The sequence below is a fragment of the Carcharhinus amblyrhynchos genome, chromosome 8 (genome assembly GCF_965287045.1).
Source record: "Carcharhinus amblyrhynchos chromosome 8, sCarAmb.v2.hapA, whole genome shotgun sequence".
In the NCBI taxonomy this organism is placed as follows: Eukaryota; Metazoa; Chordata; class Chondrichthyes; order Carcharhiniformes; family Carcharhinidae; genus Carcharhinus; species Carcharhinus amblyrhynchos.
This window is the reverse complement of record NC_137331.1, coordinates 6,516,286-6,543,518: the sequence shown is the minus strand read 5'-3', so window position 1 is coordinate 6,543,518 and position 27,233 is coordinate 6,516,286. Positions and strand designations below refer to the sequence as shown.

General features: G+C 44.3%; 1 protein-coding gene across 2 annotated transcripts in view; it reads left to right on the top strand.

Annotated features, from left to right (window-relative positions):
* enpp2 (ectonucleotide pyrophosphatase/phosphodiesterase 2) overlaps positions 1-25,119 on the top strand; it is a 108,048-nt gene extending 82,929 nt beyond the window's left edge. For both annotated transcript variants that reach the window (XM_080193588.1, XM_080193587.1), the window contains exons 19-26: positions 4,333-4,502; positions 5,836-5,884; positions 6,092-6,231; positions 7,930-8,065; positions 13,346-13,423; positions 14,731-14,863; positions 22,006-22,159; positions 24,475-25,119. In XM_080193588.1, coding sequence (XP_080049714.1) covers positions 4,333-4,502; positions 5,836-5,884; positions 6,092-6,231; positions 7,930-8,065; positions 13,346-13,423; positions 14,731-14,863; positions 22,006-22,159; positions 24,475-24,645 — 1,031 coding nt within the window. In that variant the 3' untranslated portion in view covers positions 24,646-25,119. The remainder of the gene's footprint in view (positions 1-4,332; positions 4,503-5,835; positions 5,885-6,091; positions 6,232-7,929; positions 8,066-13,345; positions 13,424-14,730; positions 14,864-22,005; positions 22,160-24,474) is intronic.
* The last annotated feature ends 2,114 nt before the right edge of the window (positions 25,120-27,233 follow it).

The window sequence follows — 27,233 nt, the reverse complement described above, 5'->3', positions numbered from 1 at the left end:
TCATTCAGACACAAAGTTTGATTCCTGGAGCTCCTCCCCCTGGCGGGATTTTCTGGTCCTGATGAAGTCTTTGTGCTTCTGAATGGCTCGCTGCATTTTACAGCCCCATCCCACCATTATGAGGCCAAAAAATTCTGCCCCTGATGCTAATGGACTGATATTATGTGGAAAGATTGTAGAAGTGTTGGCTTTTTGACATTACAAGGAAGCAATTGAGTGGTTAGATACGTAAAATGGCAGGTAGTATGGAAAGTTGGATCCAGAATATTCCTATAAACCATCGGGCACCTTGTCAAACTGACAGAAGACAAATATCAGGAGGTTCTTCTCCACACAAAACAATGACACCTGGAATGGATTTCCAGATAAAATAACGTGATAACTTTGAGAGAAATTTCTTAAATATCTGATATATCAACAGTTTTCAATAGCTGGTCTACCAAGAGGTTCAAGTATACACGTGATCGACAACATTCAAAGTTTACACAACTGCATTCTCACGCACAGCATGGTTGAATCAATCCTTCCCTCCTTGGAACAGGATTATCCGTCTTGTTTAGATTTTCACTTCTCACTGACCCTACCTTATGTGCGATATGATGGCCTGAATTTTGCTGGTGTGGAGTGAGCCCTGACAACGACTTCAAAATCCATAGCTGTTTGTGGGACCCCAGCCATATTTTTTGGCCTTCCTGCAACTAACAGTTGCCGTTGGAGATTCTGTTCGCTTTAAGCGATGGCTGTCCACTCTCGGGAGCTATCAACTAATCTGAGGGCCAGCAGTCTCTGCAGAATCACCAGCAGGAACATTGCCTGGATGTGAGGATACCACTGAAACTATGTTGGGCTAAAGGGCACCAGAGCTAGTCAGACGGGTAAAAGATTTCCCTTTAGAAATCCATGATGACTCTTCCTAGTCAACCCACATTTTTCCATGTGACTATTAATTCTATCCCGTATAATTATTCCTAGAAACTTCCTCACTGCTAAAGTTAAACCAACTGGCCTAGCATCCCGTTCAAACCTTTCTGAACAAGGGCATAAAGTTTGCAATTTTCCAGTCCTCTGACACCTCCTGAGGGAAGACTGAAAAAGATTATGGCATGTAATTTTCACTCTCACTTCCTTCAGTCTCCTTGGATGCATCTTATCTGGCCCCGGTGCCTTGTTAATTTTAAGTAGCAACGGTTTACCCAACACTTTCTCCTCCCATCAATTTTGAACCATTCAAGTAACAGAGATTCCTCCTCTGTCTTCATGGCTTAGGTAGCATCTAACTTCTTGGTAAAGACAGATAGAGATTATTTATTTAATATTGTAGCCTCCTGCCTCAATGGAAATTCCCTTTTAGCTCCCCAGTCAGCTCTATTCCTTTTACCACCCTTTTACTATTTGTGCCTATAGAAGATTTTAGGATTCATCTTTATGTTGGATGCCAATTTTTTTTTTGCATAGTCTCTTTTCATTACCCTAGTATATTTTTTCACCTCTCCTCTGAACCTTTTGTATTCGTCTTGGTTCTCAATTGTATTTTCTACCTGACACCCGTCATAGGCATATCTTTTCTTCTTTATCTAAGGAGCTCTGGATTTGTTTGCCTTACCTTTCTCCTTCAAGGAAACATACCCTGACTGTGCCCAAACCGTTTCTTTTTTGAAAGTAGCCCATTGTTCAATTTTTTGCCCATTTTTCCTGCCCACCTTTCATTCCAGTCTATCCAGCCCAGCTCTGTTCTTGCCCCATTGAAACCAGCTCTCACCCAATGAATTATTCTTATTCTGATCACCCCCTTGTCTTTTTCTACCATATTCCTAAAACTTATGATTCAACGATTCCTAAATGTTCCCCCACTGACACTTGATTTGATCCATCTCATGTCCAAGAGTGCCTGAATTAGATGGCCCCCCTACCCCCACTTGCAACGGGGCTGCCGGGATTCACTTGGTTGTCTCTCCACCTCGAGGAGAACCCCATCCACCGTTAGTAAAATGCCAGCAGCAGTGGCAAGTGGCCTGCAACTGGCCAGTAAATGGCGCCATGCATCCTCCAACGTCCCCATGACAGGCAGCCCAATCCAACCACCGCCACCTACCAGCCCACCCCAGAGGACTGGTAAAACTAGTGGAGGGACAGGTAGTATTGAGGAAGCGGGGGGGGTAAAACTAGTGGAGGGACAGGTAGTATTGAGGAAGCAGGGGGGGGGTGTGCGCTGCAGAGGGAATTGGATAGGTTAGGAGAGTGGGCAAAGAAGTGCAGATGGAATACAATGTGGAAACGTGTGAGGTTATGCACTTTGGAAGGAGGAGTAGAGGCATAGACTATTTTCTAAATGGGAAATGCTTGGGAAATCAGAAACACAAAGGACTTGGGATTCCTTGTTCAAGATTCTCTTAAGGTTAACGTGCAAGTTCAGTTGGCAGTTAGGAAGGCAAATGCAATGTTAGCATTCATGTCAAGAGGGCTAGAATACAAGAGCATGGATGTACTTCTGAGGCTGTGTAAGGCTCTGGTCAGACCCCATTTGGAGTATTGTGAGCAGTTTTGGGCTCTATATCTAAGGAAGGATGTGCTGGTTTTGGAAAGGGTCCAGATGAGGTTCTCAAGAATGATCCCTGAATGAAGAACTTGTCATATGAGGAACGGTTGAGGACTCTGTGTCTGTACTTGTTAGAGTTTCGGAGAATGAGGGGGGGATCTTATTGAAACTTACAGGATATTGTGAGGTCTGGGTAGAGTGGACGTGGAGAGGATGTTTTCACTAGTAGGAAAAACTAGAATCAGAGGGCACAACCTCAAGCTAAAGGGACGATCCTTTAAAACAGAGATGAGGAGGAATTTCTTCAGCCAGAGAGTGGTGAATCTGTGGAACTCTTTGCCGCAGAAGGCTGTGGAGACCAGGTCATTCAGTGTCTTTAAGGCAGAGACAGATAGGTTCTTGATTAATAAGGGGGTCAGGGACTAGAGGGAAAGGGCAGGTGAATGGAGATGAGAAAAAAATCAGCCGTGACTGAATGGTGGAGCAGACTCGATGGGCCGAGGGGCCTCATTCTGCTCCTATGACTTATGGTCTTTCTGGTTTAAAATGTGGTCCAATATGTCAGCTGGCTTTCTTGCCTTTCTGAATCCTAGATTACTTGCAAGTAAGTGATGCTCTTGGTTCTTGCAGGAATGAGGTGATGTAGTCACAAGTTAACCTGTAATCTCTTCTTAAAAATATCTTGTCTTGGTGAGAATATCTCTTACATTTGATGGGCAAAAGTTTACAGAGATGAAGAGAGAAAATAAAAGTCATCGCCTGACTGACACAGAGAGTTGAGCAAAGGTGAAGAAAAACTCTGCCCCGAGTGTGAGGAGCCTCTTTCTGTGTCAACCACCCTAACAAGTCAACCCTGAAACGTTGACCTCCAGACAGATCGTCTCCACTTTTCCTCCTTACCTTACAGCCTTACTTTTGACAAAGGGAGGCATACAAGTATGAAGAATCATGGCTTGTTTACAACTCATTAAGTATTTCGCTGGATCTGAGCCAGAATTAATGACTTTATAACTTAATTGCATACAAACCCCTACACTTCAATACAAACCTCATACACTTCCTTGTCCTCAGCTCAACAGCCAATCTCTATGTTATTTCATTAGCAATATACAACGTACCTCTTTTACAAAATGCTACAGGCAGTTTTAGAAGCACTGTTCCCACAAACTATCCATCAAATGATCTGGAGTAACGTCTAAAGAAATGATTACTTTGACGTCTATTTTAATTTGAGGTTAGCGCTATGGCCTTGTCATTGCTTATCTGCATAGAATTAGGTTAATTTTGAGGTCTAACGGAGTCTTGTTTTTTAAAAAACTTTAATGCTCTTTAAAACTAAAGGTAAAGTCTCCTTGGTCCCGGATGTCTATAGGCTGCTCACCCCTTTGAGGGGGGGAGAGCTGACTCGTGGTGAGTTAACCTGAGGGTCACCACACCTCAGGCGAGGGGCAAAGTTGAGAAGGTGGGGTCCTCATGAATAACCTCAGCTGTGACAGGAATTGTACCCATGCTGTTGGCATTGCTCTGCATCACAAACTAACCGTCCAGCCAACTGAGCTAACTAACTCCACTTTGAAAATATACGCGCGTTGATTCCAGAAGAGATCCACAATCATGCCCTAACCATTTTTTGCTTAACTGTGCAGACTGCAGCTCAGTTTTTGAGATCTGAAAAATTTATGCAGATTTACCGGGAAAATGTGTTTTTGGAACGGTAACTTGGTTATGTTCTATGCGACGGTTAGTCATTTTTAACAGGAAAATTACACCAGTCAATTTTTTTTTTTCGTTTTCAGATCTTCTTGGACTGAAACCAGCTCCTAATAACGGAACCCATGGCAGTATGAACCATATTTTGCGGAACCCCACATTCAGGCCGTCCATCCCAGAGGAAGTGGCTAAACCATCCCACGTTGCTGTCGCTTCAGCAATTCAGGATGATTTGGGCTGCACATGTGATGAGAAGGTTAGAAAATAACACTTGCATTTTCCAACCAATTGCTCATTTTGAGTTGGCTGAGATACCATGTAGTCTGGTCAATTATCTTGATGTGAAAAGCTACCCTAATGCAGCTTTGGTTTTATTAGAACATAGAACACTACAGCACAAACAGGCCCTTCGGCCCACAAGTTGCGCCGATCACATCTATACCTACCAGGCCATAGAACTATTTGTAACTCCCAATCCCATGTACTCATCCAGAAGTCTTTTAAAAGACCCCAGTGAGTTCGCCTCTACCACCACCGACGGCAGCCGATTCCATTCACTCACCACCCTCTGAGGGAAAAACTTACCTCTAACATCTCATTGGAAGTAAAAAAAACCTGAGGCAAGATCTTTCATTTCCTCATGAATGTAACACCCGCCTTATTTTCCGTTGCTCAGAAATGAAAATCCTGATTTTAACCCCACTCGCCTGATCCGGGTGTCAGAGGAGGCCTAAAATGGCAGAGGCCATTCCTTGCTGTGTTCCCAACATGTTGCACCCACAGCTAACATTTTCATTGTTCCTGGAAACAGGTCATTTAATATTGAAATGTTGAGGCCCGATAATGTAACTTTGACCCTGATCCGACCAGAACCAGAATGAGGAGATCTAGGGGCAGGTAGAATCGTGACTGAAGAATCCCGGGTAAGTTAGTCCAGGAAACGTTTTCTAATGGTCTCTTTGTGAGAGGAGCACCAGGAGCACTTCCCTCAGAATCTACAGGGAAATTTTGGGAGTCCTCTGCCTCCCTGTTGACCATGAATGTTTCAGAATGCTCCCAGCTTGCCCCACCACCATCCCTGGCTGATCGCTTAACCTACACTTGGATTGCAATCCTGTACCATCCGAAATCCAGCTCCACATCGTTCGGACAAGATTCAGTCTGGAGTCACTATTTTCATGTATAAATAACGGCTGGGAGTTAAAATAGCCTTGGCATCGTGATGTGCTTTCCTTTTATCCCAGTCCTCGCATCTTGAGTTAAAATTGAGGTTGAAATGTTTGCCCTCGATTCTCTCCACATATAATGCTGATATAAATGTGTAGAAAATAGGAGCAGGAGTTGGCCATTTGGCCCTTCGAGCCTGCTCTGCTAATCAACATGACCATGGCTAATCCCTTAGCTCAATTCCAATCTCCCCATACCCCTTGATACATTCAGAGTCTAGAAATTAATCCATGATATTTAATGGTTGCAGTTTAAGGTTATTCCAACTGTCAAGATGTGTGGCATAATCTCATAAGCATAAGTGTTTGTGTATTCAAATCTGCCATCACATTGCCTTTATAAATTTATTTTAATCATCTTAGAATAAAGGAGATGACCTGAACAGACGGCTACAACACAGGGGAACAGAAGGTAAGGCTTTTTGAAATATAAATACATTCAATTTCAGTGTTACTTTTGAGTTTTTATTTGTGAAAGAGATCTATTTATGAAAATGACCCCTCATTACTCATGGGCATAATTAAAGTTGCAAGTTGTAACATTCCCGAATTTGTTTGGGATCTCTGCTGGTATGGAACTTCTGTATTTATTTAATTGCCTTTTTGGTTTCCCGGATAGAAAACAAGCATCTACTTTATGGTCGTCCTGCAATTCTGTACCGTACTAAGTACTATATCCTACATCATCAAGGTTATATAAGTGGGTACAGTGAAACATTCGCCATGCCACTGTGGACCTCATATACTGTCCCTAAACAGGTTTGTGCTCACCAGTTTATAAGTATTTGTCAAGCGCTGTAAATGATACCAATTTGGACCTTTTTGACATTGCCATGAGATGCATACATGAATGGAAACAAGTTTTTACTGCCCCAACAATAAAACCTTTCAGTCTGATGGACACAAAAGTGCCACGGTCCACATCAATCCTCCATAAGATGATTGTCAAGTCTCCAAACTGTATGCTGCTCGGGTCTTTTGGACTAGAACTATTTATTTGTAGTAAGTATTTGAACCTCCACCCGAGGCAAGAGCTTCTACCCACCAAGGTCTCTCTTACTTTTCAGTCATGTGATACCAAAATACTTAGATTTTGAATTTGGCCCATGTGGGCCAAGAGGAACATTGGGCAGCAAGACATTGACCCTGCCCTATCGTAATCTCTTTCACCACAGCCCAGGTGGTGCCCGACCTTGAGAGGTTTTCCTTAAACGTTCTTCATCATTGGCCAGTGCCATCACCTTCTTTCACCTGGTGGTGTCCATTCTACTGTCACTCTGGCTGGGTGTACATCCGAGCGGCAAAGGACGCGTCCTGCCAGCCTCGGTCATCTCCCAGTCATCATGCGCATCATGGCCATGCAGTAGGTGGGCAGCGGGAGGTCCAAGAATTGTTTTCACCGCAGTGTAAGTGAAGGGTACTGCTTCCCCCGGCATATCAGGTTGCAATTTCCAGAGGCCAATGGGAAAACCATTCCGCTAATGGGGTTCAGATGAAAATCCGACTGGAATTACCCTCCCACCTGATCGTCTGTGCTGCCAATGGGGAAATCACCGATCCAGAATAACTTTGGACCAATGTGGCGTGTACATCGGCATCGACTGAGGATTGCCTGGGTGTGTCTCCCGGGATTGGGATGGAGTCCTCTAGTGACCGTGGATCCTGGAACACTCCACTGAGTGGTGGAGTGGATCTTCAAGCTTCAGCATCTCTGAGAAGGTCCATCTTCCAGTCTTAATGCGTTCCTAGCGACCCATCTACTTTCGTCAGTTGTGGGCCAGCTTTTAAAAATAGCACCCAGATATGATAGCAGGGAGTGAGCCCAATCTATGAGATGTCACAAAACCCCTCGGTGCCTACTTAATGAGGCCAATAGGGTGCAAATTCCCAGTGACATTCATAGAAACTCAACATTTAACCCATCAAGTCTGCACCAACAAAAATCCCACCCAGGCCTTATCCCCGTATCCCCACATATTTGCCGCACTAATCCCTCTAACCTATGCATCCCGGGACACTCTGGGGCAATTTAGCATGGCCAATACGCCTACCGCACGTCTTTGGAACTGTGGGAGGAAACCAGAGCACCCGGAGGAAATCCACGCAGACACGGGGAGGATGTGCAAACTCCACACAGACGCTGGGAATCGAACCCAGGTCCCTGGAGCTGTGAGGCAGCAGTGTTAACCACTGTGCCACCCAGTGCATTGGGAAAATACTCTCCATCCCGGGCCCTGTCCCCGAGAGACTTAGTCCTGAGAGGGAAAACTCTGCCCCATGTCCCACAAGACCAATACTCATTGGTGACGCCATCTCAACGTGTGATGCCCAGAATGTGTCGGCAGTGCTCCGAATGGTCCAAATCAATAAAATATTTTTCTAACTGTTTATTTTTTCGGAATAAAACTGCCCGAGAGACTGGTCCCATAGTAACAGAGTCTTTTAAACCCAATGCAGGTGGAACTGTTTAGTGTCCCAGACATTTTGAACAACTGCGTGAGACCCGATATCCGCATCTCTGCAACTCACAGTCAAACCTGTTCAGCTTATACAGCAGACAGACACATTTCCTATGGATTTCTTTATCCTCCCGGTAAGTTAATTTATTTTCTGTTACCTTCATGGAAGTGAATTAATAAATTTAGACGGTAAAATACAAAACATTTGGTAAATCTGCTTGCTGAGAGCTCTGACTCCCCTCACCCCAGTTGACACCAAGCTTGTCATGGCGCCTTAGCATGGTTCCTAGCCCTCCGTCACAATCCCGTTGACCCTGTAGCAACAACGCAGCAGTAGATCTGCTCATTTTTCAACCATGATATTTTATTTGTTTTATCGCTTAATGGTCAAACTAAATGGATAGAAGTTTTCTTCCGAATGTTTATTTTCCTTGAGTTATAGAATCCCTACAGAGCCCGAGGAGGCCATTTGGCCAGTCAACTCTGCACCAGATCTCTGACAGAGCCCTGTCCCTGCCCCATTCCTGTAACCCTGCACATTTAGTGTAGCTAATCCACCTAACCTGCATAACTTTGGAGTGTGGGAGGAAATCAGAGCACATGGAGGAAACCCACGCAGACATGGGGAGAACGTGCAAACTCCGCACAGACAGTGACCCAAAGCTGGAACTGAATCTGTGTCCCTGGGGCTGTGAGGCAGTATAGCCCCTCTTGTCAGGAAAAAAAAACTGCTTAAAGTTATAAAAGTATCTCCCTAACCAATAAGTGACCTTTTTCGAACAAAATTTCCTTTTTATTTCTAATATTTAGATTGCCATTGAATTCTTCAATTCTGTCATGCTTCATAATGGGTTTAAAACTGGAGGGGAAGAGGGAAATTTAGGATACAAATTTCTGTACGATTTGTTTAACTATGTGATTGGAAGTTCCTTTGAATTTAGAAATTGGATAAATTCACAAAGCTTCGGTCAGCACTTTGGAATTATTTATCAGCCTGCGCGTCTCAAACTATTCTGCTTGATTTGGAGCATTTGAAATAAGATTGAAGAAAATTTAGCTGCAACTGACAATTTCCATAGTTGTTGATGTATTACTATGTATAATATATACACACACACAGACACATACAAGGGTAATTGTAACAACATCTTAGCACAACAGTTGCAAGTAATTTGTTACTTTGCACTTTGGGGAGTTAGCAACATTTGACAGCTTCTGTAAAAATCTATATTTTATTTATTTGTGATTTCTCACTGCATTATTTTCTCATGTGTTATAATATGAGATTTCAACATATGGACTTAATGAATGTTAAAAAACAGGGTACCTTTATTCCACCAGCATCAATGCTATATAAGTTCTTGAGGAAAATTATATTTTCAAGGAGCAAACTATTTACAATGAATATCCACAACCGATCTCTGCCTCAATGCAAAGAACAAAGAATAGTACAGCACAGGAAACAGGCCCTTCAGCCCTCCAAGCCTGCGCCACTCATTGGTCCAACTAGACCATTCATTTGTAACCCTCCATTCCCAGTCTGCTCATGTGACTATCCAGATAAGTCTTAAACGATCCCAGCATGTCCGCCTCCACCACCCTGCTTGGCAGTGCATTCCAGGCCCCCACCACCTCTGTGTAAAATACGTCCCTCTGATATCTGAGTTAAACCTCACCCCCTTCACCTTGAACCTGTGACCCCCTCGTGATCGTCACCTCCGACCTGGGAAAAAGCTTCCCACTGTTCACCCGATCCATATCCCTCATAATTTTATACACCTCTATTAGGTCTCCCCTCATTCTCCGCCTTTCCAGGGAGGACAACCCCAATTTACCCAATCTCTCCTCATAGCTAAGACCCACCATACCTGGTAAACCTCCTCTGCACTCTCTCCAAAGCCTCCACATCCTTCTGGTAGTGCGGCGACCAGAACTGGACACAGTACTCCAAATGTGGCCTAACCAACGTTCTGTACAGCTGTAACATCAGATGCCAATTTTTATACTCTATGCCCCGTCCTATAAAGGCAAGCATGCCATCTGCCTTCTTCACCACCTTCTCCACCTGCGATGCCACCTTCAAGGTTCTGTGGACTTGCACACCCAGGTCCGTCTGTGTGTCTATAACCAGTGACTAACCAGTCTTGAATTGCTCTTGGCTGTAGCCCTGCTCACCTGTGTATCTGTGAGACCTCTCAGACTCTGGGATGCTGTCAGTCTGACAGCAGCCTCCAATTCTCCTCCTGGCACTTCATCCAACCTCAGGGGCTTCACGTTGCACTATTCGCAGTCTAGACTCTGGCCGCACTGCCACACAAGTCCTAGATGAGTCATTGCTGCTTTTTCCCTCATCTGGGGCTAGCTCTGGCCCTCAACTCCCCAAAGATACTGCTCCCTGCAGCAAGGGGCTAACCAGTTCCCTTGCTCAGTGCTCTCCCCCACCACTGCCACCTGCTGCCAGAGGCCCCACTACACACTTCCCTACTTGTGATTAGTTTTTGGGATGTCTACACATTTCAAGCGATGATTGTTTGCTGAGCCATCTTGTGATTGGCACATGAGCTGGTATATACGTTGGTGACACCTTTGTCTTTCGCTCATCCCCAATCTGGCCAAATGCTTATGGGTGGTAGGTCATCCAATATTTCGGGATAACCTTCTCAGCCCTTCTTCTGAAGCTTTCAATCACACCCAGGCTTTGTGATGGGTCAGCCTTGTAGGGATCTAGATCTGTCATGTCTCCAGGGACCGTATGATCAGCCACACTGGTGACTCTGGGCGCTTCCTCACAGTCAAACATCTCAGCATCTCCTTCTGGCACTGGAGTCGATCTCCTCGCCTTGGCTACAACCCTGGAATCTCTGACACACACATTCCAGGACTCCCCATCATCATCTGTCTCCTCTTCACCCAGGACATTGATGGCATAATGCTTTCATTACGTTGTTAAGTGGGCTGCTTGTCTCCATATCATTCACCAGACTTCTGGCATTGAAGAACTCCCCCTCTGGGAATGGCCTTCAGAGATGTCCCTTTAGCTACAGGTTCGACATCGTAAGTGTGACCATCGGTGTTGAACTGCTTTGGCTAAAGTGACAGCTCACAGCTCTGGTAGTAGTTATTAATATTGACAGCCATCCCTGGCTCTGATGTAATAGCATCACTGGACTATAATCCGGTGACCCTGGGTTAACACTGTGGAATCATAGCTTCAAATCCCACCATGGCAGCTAGTGGGGTTTGAATTAGAGCACAAATAAATCTGGAAGATAAAGCTAGTCTCAGGAAATGTGCCCCTGAAACTATCATTGATTGTTTTAAGAACCCATCTGGTTCACTAGCGTCTTTTAGGGAAAGAAATCTGCTGCCTTTACTTGGCTTGGCCTCCATGTGACTCCAGACCCACAGCAATATGGTTGACCTTTAAATGCCCTCTGATATGGCCCAGCAAGCCAATAAGTTCAAGGGCAATTAAGGGTGGATAATAAATGCTTCCCCAGATGGCAATGAAGGAATAAAGAGGAAAATGGTAATCCCGCCTTCTTGCCAGAGCAGCTGTCTTTTCCAATGCTCAGTCTCCTGCCTGAACATGCACCACACTCAACACTTGATGCTAGACTCTGCCGGGGAAGACGGGTTGCTTCACCTCACTCCCATTGCCAGGAACCAGCTGATAGAGACCTCCACCATCCTCCCTGATCCTCTTCCAGCACCTCAGCACTTTACATGCCCATTTGAATTCCTTCATTAGGCAGCATCAGATCATAGAATCATAGTGCAGAAGAGACCACTTGGCCCATCAAATCTGCCCCGCTTCCCTGGCTTACCCTATCATACACAAGCCCTCTCCTTTACCCTATCCTGGTACCCCACACACTTCCCGTGGCTAATCCATTTAACCTACACATCTTGGGACACCAAGGGGCAATTTTACTTGGCCAATCCAACTAACCTGCACATCTTTGGGGTGCGGGAGGAAACTGGAGGAAATCCAGGCAGATACGGGGAGAACATGCAAATTCCGCACAGACAGTGACCCGAGGCTGGAATTGAACCTGCGAGGCAGTAGTGCTAACCACTGTGCTACCATGCTGCTCATTCGGTGAATGTACGGTCTTCTAATAGAAATGAACTCTACTGATGTCTTCATTGACCATTTGAAGTTGTCTGAAGTGTTCTTTTGAAATGAATGGTAAAGGTGAAACTGTACATGGCTCTACTCTTCTGGATTGAGTTTGGATCTCCCTCATTAGCACGTCAATGATACTTGGATGATTTGCTGCCTGGCTTCTGCAGTGGATTGGGGTGGGAATGCTGCTGTTTCCCTGAGACGTGGGTGCGGCTTCAGCTGTGATCCTCTCTAATCTGGCAAAAGCTGGTTTTTGGTGATGAAGATGATTGATGAGGGTAGGGCAGTGGATGTTGTCTACATGGACTTCAGTAAGGCCTTTGACAAGGTCCCTCATGGCAGACGGATGCAGAAGGTGAAGTCGCACAGGATCAGAAGTGAGCTGGCAAGGTGGATACAAAACTGGCTCGGTCAAAGAAGACAGAGGGTAGCAGTGGAAGGGTGTGTTTCTGAATGGAGAGCTGTGACAAGTGGTGTTCCTCAGGGATCAGCGCTGGGACCTTTGCTGTTTGTAATATATATAAATTATTTGGAGGAAAATGTAATCTATCAGGTCGCCTCTCATCCTTCGTCTCTCCAGGGAGAAAAGACCTTGCTCCCTCAACCTACCCTCATAAGGCATGCCACTCAATCCAGGCAACATCCTCATAAATCTCCTCTGCACCCTTTCAATAGCTTCCACATCCTTCTTGTAGTGAGGCGACCAGAACTGCACACAGCACTCCAAGTGGGGTCTGAGTACTGTTCTACCTGTTAGACTGTGTTATGAACTCACCTTCCTTGGGAATCAGTTCCTGGGCTGAGACTTGAAGCCGGAACTTCTGGTTCAGAGACAGGGACGTGACCCACTGCACCACAATACTTCCCAGAAAGAACATGCTCCTCCTTTTATGTAGATATGGAAACTGAGACAGAAAAATGTTTCCCTTTAAGCGTGAGATGAAGGTAAGCGTCAGACTGGGATTGAAACTCAGTTCACCTCATCTTGTTTGGTATTTTAACTCCTAGTAAGGAGAATTTAAAATATAATTCCTCTCGACTACTGCTACCCAATTTCACTGCCCAAAAATCATTCTTGGAATTTTTCTTTCACCAAGAAAGAATATATTTTAAAACACTTGGACTATCTAATTTGATCATCGTTATACTTCATTTCTAAATATGAACATTTAAATACTAGACATGTTGCAGAAAAATTATGCAATTTTTTTTGCAAAACATTGTAGAGATGTACTTCACTGTAATTCCATCAGATCAAAGTTCACCCTTTGCTCTTGTTTTGCAGCTCTTGGTTCCTCGCTTGAAGCTAAATATGATGCCCTCCTATCTTCAAATATTGTTCCGATGTATCCTGCTTTTAAAAGTGAGCATTTGTGTTTATAAAATCAAAAACGTAAAACGGGCGAACTTTAGGGCTGGATTTTGTGGGACTGATTGTGTCTCACCCCTGCAGAGTCAGCAGGCAACCCCTGTCAGTTGTGTTGGGGAGGGGGGGCAGCCCTGACAGAATCGAGTTCCCTTCAGGCATTTAAGTGGTCACCGTTAGGCTTCCACTGCAGTTGAGGCTCCTGGTGACAAGAGCTCCCACCTGCCTTCGAGCTGCCTGCCAAACAGGAGATGGTAGTTGTTCACTGCCACCAGGGGCAAAAGGAGCAGTGGCTGCTGATGGCACTGCACCCCCCGCCACCACAGGGACTCAGCAATATTGTGGAACCCCAAACCAAAGGTGAGTGACGGTAGGCTGGGGATCGTGGGGTGGGAGACATGAGAGAGTCGGAGCAGTGGGTTGGAGGCAAGGGCAGAGGGTTGGCTTTCAATAGCAACCCCCCCCCCCCCCTACCCCCCACCAACTTCCCAATACCAGATCCCCCCCCGATCAGGCACAGATGAAGGACATCCCTCAGGGAAGCACCGGCAAACTGGATAGGGTACGCTGGGTGGTCTTCCAAGGGGGTGGGAAAAGTTGTGCGGCACCTGTTAAATTCCTCAGGCATCGATGAACTGCAGTGGGACGCCAACTGTCTCATTCATTAACCTAATTGGCATCCTGCCATTGGTGGCTGGCAATCCTGCGTAAGCCCCTTCTGCCCTCTGACCCGAATGGGAATGGTCCTGCCTCTCCTGGGATGAAGTGGGCCGGATTGCCATGGTTCCCTCTTGTATTAAATCCAGCTTCTTGGTTCCGTGTTTTTTGTATTAAAGAGGTAGTAATTTGGTTTGGCCACTAGATGGGGGTCAGAATCACTTCTTTGCCCGACCGGTTAATAACTTGGAGAATGTGACCGCTTGTTAATTATCCCTTGCTTACCGATGAGGTTGGCTGCACTACCAGCTTTGGTGCCCCTCACACTTGTGAAGGTGAGCTTTTAGCTTTGGTAACGCCAGAGCCTGGCACGAACATGTATAAAGCCATTGGACTTTTGCTAATTGGCTACTGTACAATCCCTCAATAGTATTGGTAAGCTGATAGATCCATATATATATATATATCTGTGGCATTTTTAAATATATATCTCAGATATATATTACAATATTGGCTATTACGAACAGAAACTATTATAAACAGGGGCTCACCTCGCTGCAAAATTTATATTTGAAACTTTGGTGTTTGTTCATACTCGTATTACTTTTGTCAGCTGCTAGTTTTCTGTTCTGATTACTGTTGTGTAGGAGTGTGGGATTACTTTCACAAGGTGATGGTGAAAAGGCTGGCGACAGAACGGAATGGAATCAATGTTATAAGTGGTCCTGTGTTTGATTATGACTATGATGGTCTCTACGACACGCTTGACAAAGTAAAACGGTAAGCCTTGCCTTCTTGTTTTTGTCCTGTTTAAATATAAGGCAATGCATTTTATTTACACTTTGATAGCTTTACTCTGTGTTGACCCGAGATTAGTTATTTACCTCTACCCTTACACTCCAGATTAACTATACTGACCCCGCTTTACGAGGTATGACATCTAATACAGGGGCCTGAGGAGCTCAGTTTTAGCAATTCTCAGGACGCAAAGTTCTTTGGTGACGTCCTTCGTCAATGTTGGCGGAGAAATGAAAAGGGTTGCTTTATCAAAAGCAGTGCTGCTCCAAGTCACAGCCCCCATATCATCAAACCTCATGAAATAATGAACAAGAAAATGTACAAAGCCCCAGTTGTGAAAACAAACCACGGGTGGGATTTTCAGGCCTCAGGGCGAGCAAGGCCGAAAAATCCGAGGTCAACAGACCTCTGCGTGGTCCGTGTCCCACTTGCTGAAATTCCCGTGGCGGGCGGGACAGGAAAACCTTGCCCCATGAAAGGAGGGCAAATGGTAGCACAGTGGGCTAGCACTGCTGCTTCCTAGCTCCAGGGTCCTGGGTTCGATTCTCGGCTCGGGTCACTGTCTGTGTGGAGTTTGCACATTCTCCCCGTGTCTGTGTAGGTTTGCTCCCACAGTCCAAAGATGTGCGGGTTAGGTTGATTGGCCGTGCTAAGAAATTGCCCCTTAGTGTCCAGGGATGCGTAGGTTAGAGGGATTAGTGGGTATAATATGTAGGGATATGGGGGTAGGGCCTGGGTGGGATTGTGTTCGGTGCAGACTCGATGGGCCGAAGGGCCTCTTTCTGCACTGTAGGGTTCTATGATTCTATGAAACTCTCTGTCTTTCCCTCTCAGTCTATACTTCTAGCCTGGCTGGAAGATTTGTTAGAGATTCTCCCTCTCTAGCGGAATTATCTCAGCAGCAATTCCCATTTACTTGTGCTAGTGGGAATCTGTCACAATTCTGGCCTTGTATTTCCCAATTATTACTTTTTGCGTGAAGAACTTCATCCATAAGCTGTGAGTATGAAGCTAGATTTTCCACCTTCAAAGCCTCCGGCGACACAATAATTTACAGGACCAGATTTTTCTTGATTGGTTCATGGGATGTCAGTGTTGCTGATAAGGCCAGCATTTAATACCTGTTCTTAACTATCCTTGGGAAGGCGGAGTGAGCTGCCTTAGAACCCTACAGTGCAGAAACAGGCCCTTCGGCCCATCGAGTCTGTACCGAACACAGTCCCACCCAGGCCCTACCCCCATATCCCTACATATTATACCCACTAATCCCTCTAACCTACGCATCACTAGACACTAAGGAACAATTTCTTAGCACGGCCAATCAACCTAACCCGCACATCTTTGGACTGTGGGAGGAAACTGGAGTACCTGGAGGAAACCCACACAGACATGAGGAGAATGTGCAAACTCCACACAGGCAGTGACCCGAGCCGGGAATCGAACCCAGGACCCTGGAGCTGTGAAGCAGCAGTGCTAACCACTATGTTACCGTGCCTTCTTGGAAGGCTGCCACCTACCAAGGGAGGACCAGGAACTTGACTTAGCAACAATGAAGGAACAGCAGCATAAGGGTGGATTTTACAGGGGACAGCATTTAATGTGCCCCACCCCCAGTGGAAGATCAGCACCTCACCCTGCTGAGATAATACATGTGGATGGGGCGGGGGTGGGGGTGGCTTTAACAAAGCCGGAGTGAGAGTTCCGCCCCTCGGGGATGGGAAGCCACACCTTTGAGAGCTGCTGACCAATCCGATTGTCTGGCTGCTCAGTTGTCCCAGCAGTGTCAGGGTGGTGAAGTGGGCCAAAGTTGGGACAACCAGGCGGTCCCAAAAAAGATCATGGATACCAAACTCTAAATTAAGTTCAGGGTTTTTGGTTTGGGAGGGATCGGGGATCCCAGCAATAGGAGGAGGAGAAGTCAGGCTTCAGAGACCCAGAGAGGAGGGAATGGCACAAAGGAGGGTTTAGTATCTTGCGCGGGGAGGGAAAGACAGGGGAACCCCTGCCACACAGCACCCCACCGTCCCTAAGGGAGGTAGGGACTTCGCATGGCCAATCAACCTGTAGGCGGAGTGGAGGTGAGGGAGAATGAAGAAACAGAACCAGAGGAGGAAAGGCAAGGAGAAGCAAAATTTTTCCGATCTCTTTGTGATTAATTTTTCTACTACTATTGTGTAATAAAGTAACTCCTGATATCTGATTTCACAGAACCTTAACAGTGCGCCGACAAACATCCTATCCATGCCCTATCCCCATAACCCCCTGTATTTATCTTACTAACCCCCCCCCACCGGCACTAAGGGACTATTGAGTGTGGCCAATTCACCTAACCTGCACCTCTCTGGAGTGTGGGAGGAAACTGGAGCACCCGGAGGAAACCCATGCACACTCGGGGAGAACATACCGACTCCACACAGACAGTGACCCAAATCAGATCCCTGGCACCGTGAGGCAGCAGTGCTAGCCACTGTGCCACCCAATTAATAATTATTAATGTAATGCTAATCATTATTTCAGTATCATAGTGAGGTGAAAACATCTGTAAAAATATTGTTATTGAGTCATAGAAGTTTACGACATGGAAACAGGCCCTTCGGCCCAATGTGTCCATGCTGCCCTTTTTCTTAAACCCCCATGCTAGTCCCAATTGCCCGCATTTGGCCCATATCCCTCTATACACGTCTTACCCATGTAATTGTCGAAATGCTTTTAAAAAGGCAAAATTGTACCCACCTCTACTACTACCTCTGGCACCTTGTTCCAGACACTCACCACCCTCAGTATGAAAAAATTGCCCCTCTGGAACTCTCTTGTATTCTCCCCTCTCACCTTAAACCTATGCCACCTCTAGTTTTAGACTCCCCTACCTTTGGGAAAAGATATTGACTATCTCACTGATCTGTGTCCCTCATTATTTTTTGGACTCCTGTAAGATCATCCCTCAGCCTCCTACGCTCCAGAGAAAAAATGTCCCAGTCTATCCTGAATCTCCTTATAACTCAATCCATCAAGTCCCAGTAGCATCCTAGTAAATCTTTTCTGCACTAATAATATCCTTTCTATAATAGAGTGACCAGAAATGCATACAGTATCCAAGTGTGGCCTTACCAATATCTTGTACAACTTCAACAAGACATTTCAACTCCTGTATTCAATGTTCTGACCAACGAAACCAAGCATGCTGAATGCCTTCTTCACTACTCTGTCTCCCTGTGACTCCACTTTCAAGGAGCTGTGAACATATACCCCTAGATCTCTTTGCTCTGGAACTCTCCCCAGAGCCCCACCATTAACTGAATAAGTCCTGCTCTGGTTCAATCTACCAAAATGCTTCACCTCACGTTAATCTAAATTAAACTTCACCCACCATTTGTCAGCCCAGTGGCCCAATTGATCAAGATCCTGTTGCAATCAGAGATAACCTTCTTCACTGTCCAGTATGCCACCAATCGTGGTGTCATCTGCAAACTTACTGACCATGCCTTCATCAATTGAAGGATTGAGTTTAGGAGTCGGAAGATAATGCTGCAGCTGTATAAGACCCTAGTTCGACCCCACTTGGAGTACTGTGCTCAGTTCTGGTCGCCTCATTACAGGAGGGATGTGGAAGCCATTGAAAGGGTACAGAGGAGATTTACAAGGATGTTGCCTGAATTGGGTGGCATGCCTTATGAGGATAGGTTGAGGGAGCTCGGTCTTTTCTCCTTGGAGAGACAAAGAATGAGAGGTGACCTGATAGAGGTGTATAACATGTTGAAAGGTATAGATCGGGTGGATTCTCAGAGGCTTTTTCCCAGGCCGAAAAGGGGACACAGGTTTAAGGTGCTGGGGAGTAGGTTCAGAGGTAAGTTTTTCATTCAGAGGGTGGTGGGTGAGTCTATTCAGCTGCCGTCGGTGGTGGTGGAGGCAAATTTGATTGGGTCTTTTAAGAGACGTCTGGATGAGTACATGGAACTTAATAGGATTGAGGGTTATAGGTAAGCCTAGTAGGTAGGGATATCATCAGCGCAACTTGTGGGCTGAAAGGCCTGTTTGTGCTGTAGTTTTTCTATGTTCTATGTTCTAATGCCCTCTATATTCTCGTCCAGATCGTCCAAATATAAATGAGAAATAAGAGTGGACCCAGCACTGATCCCTGAGGCACACCGCTGGTCACTGGCCTCCAGTTTGAAAACATAACCCTCTACAGCCACTGTCTGGCTTCTGACATCAGAGGCCTGGGTGGGATTGTGGTTGAAACACGATGGCCTCCTTCAGCGCTGTAGTGATCCTATGATTCTTTGATTACCATAAATCTCTTACTCTTTCTCTGCACAACTCTGACAATATATTTTTTAATCTATGACACATAGTGGACAGATTTGAAATGCTTACTGTAACACAACCTACCCAGCATCCTCAAAAGGCATGTTCAAGGTGTATTTACAGAGTTAATGCATCATGTTTTAAAAAAAGTACGGCTATGAGTTACTTTAGATAAAGATACTAGAATTTCCATACTGCCACTTGTCATTTGAGAGTTCATGTGGGGGCTTGGGAAAGTTCCACTCCGTGATTTTAATTGAAACCAATATCGACTGGGAGCCAGCTAGCAATTAACTCAGGAACATTACCTTCTGTACGTTGGTACTGTTGCCTCGCTGCTATATCAAATATTTACAGAACAATATTCAAGGAAAGGGAGTATTTCAACTTAATGCTGTTTATATTGTAGCCAGCTCTAGTGTTTGCTAGTAAATGCTGATTGTAATGTAGTAACTGTGGAGGTCTGCGCATGCTTAGTGAGAAATTCTTTTCTCCCAGTGCTAAAAACATTACATTCTAGTTTTTAAAAAGAATTTGCCAGTGAACCAAACCGTGCCCTGAGGCGCTTTTGAAATGTGATGTTGCACTGGGCTGGAGTTATACTACAACTGCTGCAAACTCCTTTGTCTCAATTCCTGGAAAACCATCTTATGGATTCATAGAATCGCTACAGTACAGAAGGAGGCCATTTGGCCCATCGAGCCTGCAGCGACAGCATTCCCACCCAAGCCGCTGTAACCCCATGAATTCATTCTGCTAACCCACCTGACACTAAAGGTCAATTTCGCACGGCCAATCAACCTAACCCACACATCTTTGGAATGTGGGGGGAAGCCGGAGCACCCGGAGGAAACCCACGCAAGACACGCCATTTGGCACCATTACATCTGGTTGAGGCAATTTAAACTGGTCAGTAAGAGAGCGTGAGAGGGATTAGCCTTTACACTGAGTCTCACTGGAGTGCGGGACACATAGGAAGTGGTTGGAGAAGAGAGTATCACATCTCTGACAGAGAAATTGGAGAAATATTGGGAGTAGCAGAACGTGGAGGCTTATGGGAAATGAGTGAGGCGGTAGGATTTTGAATTGCTCTAGAATAGAGCTGGCACTCTTAATTTGTAAATGAACTTTCAGTTTGTAAATGTTTATAGTTTTACCTGCCCTCCCCCACCACCAAAGAAATGTTTAGAATATCTGCTATCGGAAAAGGAGATGTCCATATTTCTAATTCACAGAATCATGTAGTGCAGAAGAAGTACTTTGGCTGTCAAGTCTGCACTGACACACCTGAACTCCCACCTAATCCCATCTGTCTGCACTTGGCCCATAGCCCTGAGTGTTATGATGTGTCAAGTGCTCATCTGGAGGATGTGAGGCAACCTGCCTCTACCACCCTCCAAGGCAGTGACTGTCACCACCCTCTGGGTAAAAGAAGTGTTCCTCATATCCCCCCAACCTCTTGCCCCTCACCTTGAACCAATGTCCTCTCGTGACTGACTGTTCAGCTCGGGGGAACAGCTGCTCCTTTGTCCACGTCTCTCATAATCTTGTACATCTCCATCAGGTCGCCCCTCAATGTTCTTTGCTCCAACGAAAACAACCCAAGCCTATCCAATCTCTCTTAAATGTTCCATCCCAGGCAGCATCTTGGTCAATCTCCTCTGCACCCCCTCCAGTGCAATCACATCCTTCCGATACTGTGGCCTCATACAACTACAAGTTGACTTCCCTGTTTTTGTAATCTGTGCCTTGATTAATAAAGGCAAGTGTCCCATATGCCTTTTTCACCACCCTACATACACGTCCTTCTGTTTTCAGAGACCTATGGACAAACATGCCAAGGTTCATTTATTCCATAGAACTTCTTAGTGTCCTACCATTGACTACATTGACTAATTTACTTGAATTTCTTGAGAAGTAATGGAGATGATGGATAGGCCAGTGTCTATGGATGTAGTCCGTATGAATGTCCAGATAGCTATTGATGAAGTTCTTCACAGAAGTTATTAGCTAACATGACAACGTATGGGATTGGAGATAACCTTACGATATATGTCGATAAGCGATTGGGAGGTAAGGGACAAAGGTCAAGACAAAGGATTCAATCTCTAATTGGCAGGATTTGACAAATACGCTCCCAGGGGGCTATAAATGTTAAAGACTTGGATGAAAAAGTGAAGGGTTTGCTGGTGACACTAACTTTGGATGCACAATAAGTTGTGCAGATAGAGCTACCAAGGGCCATACACAGACTAAATAAATGGACAAAATTAAAGTAGAAAGTGTGCAGTGTGGAGCAATGTGAGGACATCAACTTTGGATTGGAGAAAGTCAAATTGGTATAATCTCTCAAATCAGTGAAAGAGCAAAGGGATTGAGCCACCTATGAAAGAAAATTGTGAAAAGTTGGTGCACAGGTATACGAGATAATCAAAAAGCTGATTGAAATATTGGCCTTTAAAACAAAGAGGTTGGGGGTGGTGGTGTTGGAATGTGAAGTGAGGAAGTGATGCTTTGGTTGTATGCAATCTTGGATCAGACTGTGTCTAGAGGACTGCATTCATACCAATTGCCAGTAAGATCCTGGAGAAATGCAGTGCAAATTCGTCAGAATGATGAAGTATTAAAATATGAGGATAATTATACCACAAGAACAAAATCTTGGCTCTATTGACTTAGCTCTCCCAGGACATTAAAAGATGTTGTAGACAGTGGGACAGGGCTTTAGAAAAGGCACCATTGTTATGGATCGCTGGGTTACACTGTTGACCTCCTCTGAAGGAGATTGAAAAACATTTGAATTTTGGTTTCTCTTCCAGGCAAGTTGACGGGTCAATCCCAGTCCCAACTCATTACTACAGTATTATTACCAGCTGCCTGGACAGCACTCAACCTGTGGACAAGTGTGATGGACAACTGACCGCATCATCATTCATTCTCCCACACAGACCAGACAATGATGAAAGTTGTAATGTAAGTATTGAAAACAGGGAATAGACAATACTGTGAGGTTATACCAATATTTTAGTGGTGTACATTGAGCCAGTATCAAAGTGGGGGAGGACATGGGAGTGGTGTTAAATTGGTGGTAAGTTGAGTTTCTCCCCTCACTGCCACCAAACCTTTTGCACTTTGTTATTTATAGCAGAACTTTAAGGGTACGTATTATTATTTGTACTCTTTTCTCTAAGCCTTTGAGGATGTGGTAACCTTGTAGCATAGATTGTGATACATCAGAGGATACAATTTTTCTGACCTCAAATATGGTGATGTTGCATATAGTCTTATGTATAGTCAAACTGCTTCCTTTCAGCCAATGATATGCTGTACTTGCTCTGGTAGTAAGCCTGAATTTCACATTCCACACACAAATACATCTTTTATTTCCTTTATAATGCGCACAAGAGACTGAGCAGGCATTACAGAGCAGGAGTTTAAGACACACGTGGCAAAATAACAGAGAGGAATGAGTTCCCCAATAGAACAAAGTACAAAGCTGATTTCAAGGCAAAAGTTGTATGTTTGCTAGCTTGTCAAATAACCGTGCAGCAAGGTAATCCGGAATTAGTGAAAAACTTGTAGGAGAATAGAAGAAGAAAGAATCTGTCCTGAAGAAGACACCGAAGACAAAACGTGCCGTCTAAAGAAGGAACAGCTACTGGCCTGATCTGGAGAAGATTGTATAAGGCATGGTTTATTGTCACCAGAAACGCAACGTGAATATGTGTACTTGGGTGGGCCAGGTCAAGCCCTGAGTCCAGCAGAAATTTCAGAGCTGTAGCTAGCCGGTGTAGCTGCTTTATGGAACAAAAATGGCCAGTGTTGTAGCAGAAGATCAAGATCACTCAGACTACCAAAGTACCTCAAATGTCAAAATCAGTTTCCAGCATTTCATCATCCGATAGTGGCAAAAAGATTATTACTCATTTTACCACATTGCAACATGGATGAAATGTCCAGTTATTTCAACTTGCGCAGCAACTTAAGTGTGGAGTGGAAAGGTTCAAAAACAGTGCAAGCCAAAGGGCATGAGAAGACAAAACTCATGCTGGTACTAGTCTGTATGGCTCATGATTGTGCCAAACAGAATAGATGAATGGATGAAGGAGAAAAACTTGCACAAGGAGTGGAAATGTGCACACTCCACCAATTGATGTTTTGTCATCAAACCATCATCCAGTCATTCTAAAATATGGCATATTCAATTCAGTGGATGAAGAGGAAGATGGTTTATTGTGCTGGGATGTTCCCGAAACTGAAAGCACTGGATTTGATCCAGAGCGGGAGCCTTGTGATACCATAGCCTAAGTGACTCAGAATGTTCTTGATGAATTTGTTGCATCTCATGCTGAAAGCAAATTAAAAGGTTTGGAAATGTTTTCATTGTGGCTAAAGGTATCTTTGGGGCAGATGATGATATCTGTCACTGTACTGTCACTGTACTAGTAACCCAGAGGTCCAGACAAATGCTCTGCAGGCATGGGTTCAAATCTCACTATGCCAACTGGTGAAAGTTAAATTCAACCAATAGAAAACTCTGGAATGTAAAGAAGCTAGTTCCAGTGATGGTGTCCATGAAACCATTGTCAATTGTTATAGAGATTGTTAATGTGCTTTAGGGAAAGAAATCTGCCACCCTTACCCGGTCTGCCTACATGTGACTCCAAACCCTAGCAACGTGGTTGATTCTTTAGTGTCCTTTGAAATGGCCTAGCAAGCGATTCAGTTCAAAGACCATTAGGGAGGGGCAGCAAATGTTGGCCTTGTCAATGACGCCCACATCCAATGAAAGAACATTTTTTAAAAATGAATTCATTCAATGAACTATGCCACATTAGTTTACATTGAACTACCAGTGTGTTTTATTTTAACATTTCCAAATGGCAAAATCCACACCAGTGGTTTGCATTTTACACCCTGTTTTGGAGCATTCTTTGGAGGCTTCGAAGGTTGACTTATACATTGACATCTACGGTATTTTGTTACATGATTTAAAACATTTTGGATTGGTTAGCTGCTGAACCCAAGTTTACAGTTATTGTCTTGTAGCTAACTATGACTACAACAAAGACTGATAGGGTGAAAGTTTCTTCGCTCTCTGCAAAGGGTTTGAAAAAATGATACACACGTGAAGAAGATGAGAAGAGATTACCAGGCTCAATAAGGGTTAATTGTTTCAATTACATGGAGCACTGACCTTACCAAATTACTAGTAATACATTCACAGAAAAGAAATACATTTAGTCCAGAGACAAATAGAATGTAATATCATGTTTTGCATCTTTCAGAGTAATGAGGATGAATCAAGATGGGTTGAGGATCTCATGAAGTTACACACAGCACGTGTGCGTGACATCGAACACCTGACTGGTTTGGATTTCTACCGCAAGACCAGCAGACCTTATCCTGAAATTCTCTCTTTAAAGACATTCTTACAGACATTTGAAAGTGAAATCTAAACCTCTGGTCTATTTGTTGTTCTTGCAATACATCTTTCACTTACAGGTGTATATTTTTTTAATACTCTTTTTTTTGTATTTATTAATTCAAACCATAGAATATTTTTAAGGCAGTTTCCTTAAAGCTTTGCACCTAATATGTCACGCTTAATAACAAGCATGCGTCTTTCTTCCCGTCCTTTGTCATTATTTAGCAGATTTGAGCGATGTTTCTGTTTAAACTGGTTATACTACTGCAGCTTTTCTTCTCGCCTAAGATTAGGACTGGGACGTACGGGATTGAAACTGGCATTGCTAGAAATCCGAGATTGTTCAGTGCATTGTTTCTTCTGTAATTTCTGTCCTACATATTAAAAAAAGAAGATATGTAAAGCTACATTTATACTTGATTGTTGCTGAGATGAGGCAGACTTACATTTATGCTTTATTTGCAAATCAAGTCACAGATATAATAAACCCTCGATCAAATTGCAACAGTTGTGCTTTGGTTTGAAAATAGATTATTTGCCTGTTGTTGGAGTAGGATGTTGTTGAATGCCAAATAAACAGGCTCCTGCTTACACTGTCACGCACATTACAGAGATAGTCTCATCTGAAACGATGTCCGAGACCTGAGAGGACTAAAGAAATAAAACAAACAAAAATAGTGTAGTGTCTCTTTTAATCTTGGTCATGGGGGCGCGGGGGAGGTGGCATGTTTATTCCTTTGCTTTTCAATTATAATTTTATGTGTATAAATATGTTCTGGAATAAGTTGCATTCAATACATTTTTTTCTTTTTAGGTGTGGCTTTTACTTAGGTTTTGGCATGAAAGTGAATCTCCCGTTTTCTTTTGAGGTTCCAGAATTATTCCCCACTTAAAACGCCACAATAGCTTCTGTATGGATAGTCCAGGTCCAACCCAACCTCTGGTTCACTGCTCAGTCCCAAAAGTAATACAGAATGGGATAGGACATAAAAAGTATGCAGCAAATGCCAAGTCAAAATTCAATGCATTATTCCATTGTAGGGAGTGTTCAGAGTTACTGCCCCTATTTTTTATACAACGCAAGCTATGAATTGGGTACTTGTTAACATTAGAACGGTGCTTACCAACCCTATTTTTTAATCATCCGTGTTAATATATCAAGTACAGGAATGACTGTATTTGCAAGAGTCACTCACTGATATGCCTCACCACAGTAAAAAGTCTGACAACACCAGGTTTTAGTCCAACCTATTTATTTGATAATATTCTTACAAGCTTTCGAGGGGACAGCCTCTTCGTCAGGTGAATGGAGAGTTCTGGCCTCAGACAGAGCATATAAAGCACAGACAGTTTAGAGATTACTGATTAAAATGCGAATCCTTACACCTAACCTGCTGTTCAAGACCTGAAGTGGCTGACAATGTGAGTGGTAGGAGCACTGATCACAGTTTAAAGAGATGTGTATTGTCTCCAGACAGTACAGTAAGTGAGGTTTTGCAAATTTTGCAAAACCTGGTGTTGTCAGACTTTTTACTGTGTTTATGCCAGTCCAACGCCGGCATACCCACATCATGCCTCACCACAACAGCCCAAAGACAGAGACGTTGACTGATTATTGAAAACGATTTTTTTGAATAAGGAATTTAGTTTTAAAACTCTAGCTTGGATAAGAGATCATGTACATACTTAATTTTCTGAAAGTGTACAGGGAGTGAATTTGAGCAAGGGCTATCGCCATGGTTTGCTCTAACTTCAGTGGAAAAGCCATAGAAACAATAGTTTAATCAAGTTTTCCAGGGTCACCATAGCTTTTACACAAAAGTTCACCAAAGGACAATGGAGGTAATTCATCTTCTTAGGTGTTTTTTTTAAAAGAAATGTGAATCTAAAATTAAACTGACTGCCATACTGATTAGCATTGCTGCCTCACAGCGCTAGTGAACCGGGTTCGATTCTGGCCTTGGGTGACTGCCTGCGTAGAGTTTGCACATCCTCTCCACATTGTGTTTCCGCCGGTGCTCCAGTTTCCTCCCACACTCCAAGTATGTGCAGGTTATGTGGCTTGGCCGTGCTAAATTGCCCTTTAGTGTCCAAAGTGTATAAAAATGAATAAACTAGCAGTACTTTAACAAGAATAGAACCAAGATGGCGCAAAGTAGCACGAGTTAGCAGGCCATTCTTCCGAGTGGTAAGCTCAGAGTTGGGACAATTCCTGGCATAGCCAATCTCATGCCTGAAAAGCTGTTCTCAACCCCTCGAACTTCTAATTTTCATTCCAGAGGCACGTAGTATAATGGGAATAGGGCCCATCAGTCCCAGGAACAGTTCTGAGACAGCATGGGCTGCCGGGCATGGAAGCAGTCTCAGTGAAAGGCCGACCTTGGTGATCCGGTACTTTGGGTGGGATTTTCCAGCCGCAGTTACTCCAAGACTGGAAAATCCCATCCGAGGTCAACATGGTGGGCGGGACTGGAAAATTCTACCCTTTGTTTCAGCCGTACAAATACTAATGGACTGCTGGAGCCTGCTGAAACTGACCATTAAAATGTCATCAAAATGTAGACCTCATTGCACCATCAGCTTACAGTGGGATCATTCCTGAGGGATACTCCAATTGTG